This window comes from Pteropus alecto, unplaced genomic scaffold, assembly GCF_000325575.1.
Source record: "Pteropus alecto unplaced genomic scaffold, ASM32557v1 scaffold11, whole genome shotgun sequence".
In the NCBI taxonomy this organism is placed as follows: Eukaryota; Metazoa; Chordata; class Mammalia; order Chiroptera; family Pteropodidae; genus Pteropus; species Pteropus alecto.
In genome coordinates this window covers 9,315,600-9,318,874 of record NW_006431956.1, presented here as the reverse complement: position 1 = coordinate 9,318,874, position 3,275 = coordinate 9,315,600, and the positions used below count along the sequence as shown (strand labels likewise).

Genomic DNA, 3,275 nt, shown 5'->3' with positions numbered 1-3,275 from the left:
AGGGAAAGTAAAGCGAAAAACTCTTGCTTTTTCTCCTTCGACATCATCCTTGCCTCCCAGGGCAATGCTCTCCTCCACCCCACCCCAAACCTGCTGCACCCCTTCTTTATAGATTCTTAGGAATGGAAAGAACACCAAGAGTTCTTATGTTCTGGCCTCTTCCCATCAGTATAATGCAATACCACTTATTTTGCATTTCTGCAGTATGACTTCAATTTTCATTTTAAAAACCTTTCGAGCAGAGAAGTAACCCACTTCCATTGCTGTGTGAAATTGAATGATACTCTTCATAATGAAGTTTAAGAAGAGTATCGTCACTATCGTTTTCAGTGAGGAGCCCCTTTCATTAGACTGACACAAAATTCAGGAGCTTCTCATATCTTTTTCTCCGCCAAACCACGTGCTCGTGGCGTTTAAATTCTGTTTTTGATCTCTAGTTTAATAAGGATACATCATTGGAAGGTTGGGGAATGGCATGCCTATCTCTGATATTAAGTACTTATTGGATCATATTTAGTATAATTTGCCCTGAAGTCTTAGAAAATAACTGACAGCAAAAGTGGAAGTTGAAGAAAAGAAGTAGCTGGTGAAATGAAGGGGTCATTTGATGCAGCCGAGCTGAGAGTCAGAAGATCTGTGTTCTAGTTTTCAGGCCAGATGGGTCACCTTCTCCATTATAAAGTAGGGACAGTGGCCTCTCTAGTGGGTTATGGTGGGGCATGAAGCAATAATCAATGTGAAATAACTTCGGGGGAGAAAAATGTTCTCGATACATGCAAAGTGATATCACTATGTTGCCATACGAAATGTGCCAAACTTCAATTCTCGAAGATAAAGTTACTTACATTTCAAGGGACAAAATCCAAATAGCTTATCTGTGTCATAATCTGTAGTGGTTCCACACCAGAGCCACCCGTCCGAACGCCCGGCACTTGTGCAATCAGCATACCACTTGTTTTCAAACTTGAATGGAAATGCACAGGTTGCTCCATTTGCATTGCCTAATAGCGTGTACAAGGCTAAAAAAAAAAAAAAAAACATACTGGTTGGCACTTAGAATGTAAGTGATCCTTCTGAACGCTGGCTTTCCAATAAGGAGTACCGGAAGAATCGCTCTTACTCTTCTGATCACACTTGGTGTCCCCACACAGGGATTCCTTTAATTTCCCTTCTCTCTCTACCCCACTCTTTGCTGGGTACGTAGAACACTCTGCACTCGAAGGTAACTCTACCATCGCTTCATCTCTCTGCTGTCTTTAGGAACAGATTTTCCTCTTTCCTCTTTGAGGCAAAAGTCGTCAGCCTAGTTGGCACCAGCTCTGACCTCTGCATTTCCTCCAAAACAGAGAAGAGGCCATCCTTCCTCATGGCTGGAAGCACAGAATCACAGAATCTCTAGACAGAGAATAACCTAACGGCTGTGTGTGTAATTCAAACACAGAATCGATACTTAAATCCCCTCCAGTCACTTCCTGTCAAGCCAGCCTCCACTTGAGTCCCTCGGCAGGGTAGGAATTTGAGTATCACTCTAATCCACACCAAGGAAGAAAATCTCTCAAAAACCGTGAGATACCATTGACAATCAATATTGTCCTTCTAAAAAACTGAATTTAAACAGATCAAAATAGGAAGCTCTGGGTTCACCTGGAAAGGACAACCGAAAAAATACAGAATCATTGTTGATTATTGTTTGGTTTAAGCCGAAAGGATTAGAGAAGATCAGATCTCCACTGACAACCACACTACTCACCTCACATTCTCCAGGATGTTTAAAGTCTCTACCTTTATAGGGATATTTCCTTTGGCAGGTAAGGACCCTCAATATTGAAGTATTTAGCCTTCTGCCACCAGTTGATATTCAGAATTCGTCCTAGGTAGGAAGACTCTTTTCCTAATTACGTTTTGTAAATTCTATGACGTAAGAAAGTTCTTAAAAGACGTCTTAAAAGTTCATTTAGATAATATTAAGTTTGTAAAACATGTAGCACACCACCTAACATTTATTAAGAGCACAATAAATGTAATTTTTTTTTACCTCCTTTGTCTTTACTCGTTACGCTTTTCCAGTCCTCTTTAAAAGCTAGCTTTATTTTCAAATAGCTCAAAATTATTATTATTATTATTTTTTGTCTATTAGCTAGTTCAATTCTAACTTTTTTCCCACTAAGTTACAGGATGTTTTCCAAATCATGTATTGTGTAAGTAACATGCAGGATTCAGAAATAATTATGCCACTCTTAAGCACTAGGTACCCGTTCCCTCACCCGAAGAAAGCCTGTTAAGACCACCCCAGGGCTATTTGTATTCTTCATTACATTAGCCAAGAAATTTTCAGTGCTGAATTTGTAGCTGTCAATCAGAAATGGACTTTGCAGGACTAATTTGATTTCTTAATGAAGCACTGATGAGGCCAAAAGAACCAGGCTCCGCTCCACCTACCACACTGACAAACCACATAACTGCAGTCAATTCGCTCTTTCTCTTGTGGTCCAAACTTCCAGACAATGTTCAGATCCTTCTACGGCTACAATTCTGGCTCTGTATTTTCTAAAAACTGGTCTCATCCAGTTTTCTTTGGAGACTCAACATACACTCTCCTGGCACTGTCTTCAGTTCTCATGTGTACTCCAATGAATGGATTCCAAGGGCTAGATCGTCTGCAAGAACATCTCAAGTACTGGGAGGGAGTTGGAGGGTATGCAAAGTGTGATCCGTGGACCATCTGCATCCCACCACCCGGGTGTTCATAGGGATAATTCAACAGATTCCTAGGTCCTTCCCCCAATATGCTTATTTAGAATCCGGGTGGGAAGGGACCTTGGAATCTACGTTCTTCATAGCTCTCCAGGTGATTCTAAAGCATATTCAAGTTTGAGTACCCTATGCATATTTTTCTCAAAACAAACAGAAGAGGGAGGGGTTGGGGGGGCTACAAAACCTCAGTGATATATTTTAAAATAAAATAAGAAGTTCGATGTCTTAGTCTCAATTTTCCGTGCACTGAATCCTTCAATTAGGACTACTGTCCTGTTTTTTGCGGTTTGACTCAGTCAAGTCTTGTTCACCCTTATCCTGCCTGCAGTTTTCTTTCGAGTTTCTCCTGAAAGGTTATACAATATAAGTTGTCTCTCATGTAATTTCTAAACCTACATTTTGTTCAATAAATGCCTCAGGATAACTTATTTCTGAGTCCTCCTTCGCATTCTTCTTCTATGCCTACTCTCAGTCCTCCTTATATAGAAGGCAAATGGAAAGCTGACACATTACCACCTTGC

General features: G+C 40.5%; 1 protein-coding gene across 1 annotated transcript in view; it reads right to left on the bottom strand.

Moving 5' to 3' along the window:
* MRC1 (mannose receptor C-type 1) overlaps positions 1-3,275 on the bottom strand; it is a 78,159-nt gene that overhangs the window by 61,594 nt on the left and 13,290 nt on the right. The window contains exon 3 of the mRNA XM_006906991.3: positions 846-1,019. Within this exon, the coding sequence (XP_006907053.1) occupies positions 846-1,019 (174 nt within the window). The remainder of the gene's footprint in view (positions 1-845; positions 1,020-3,275) is intronic.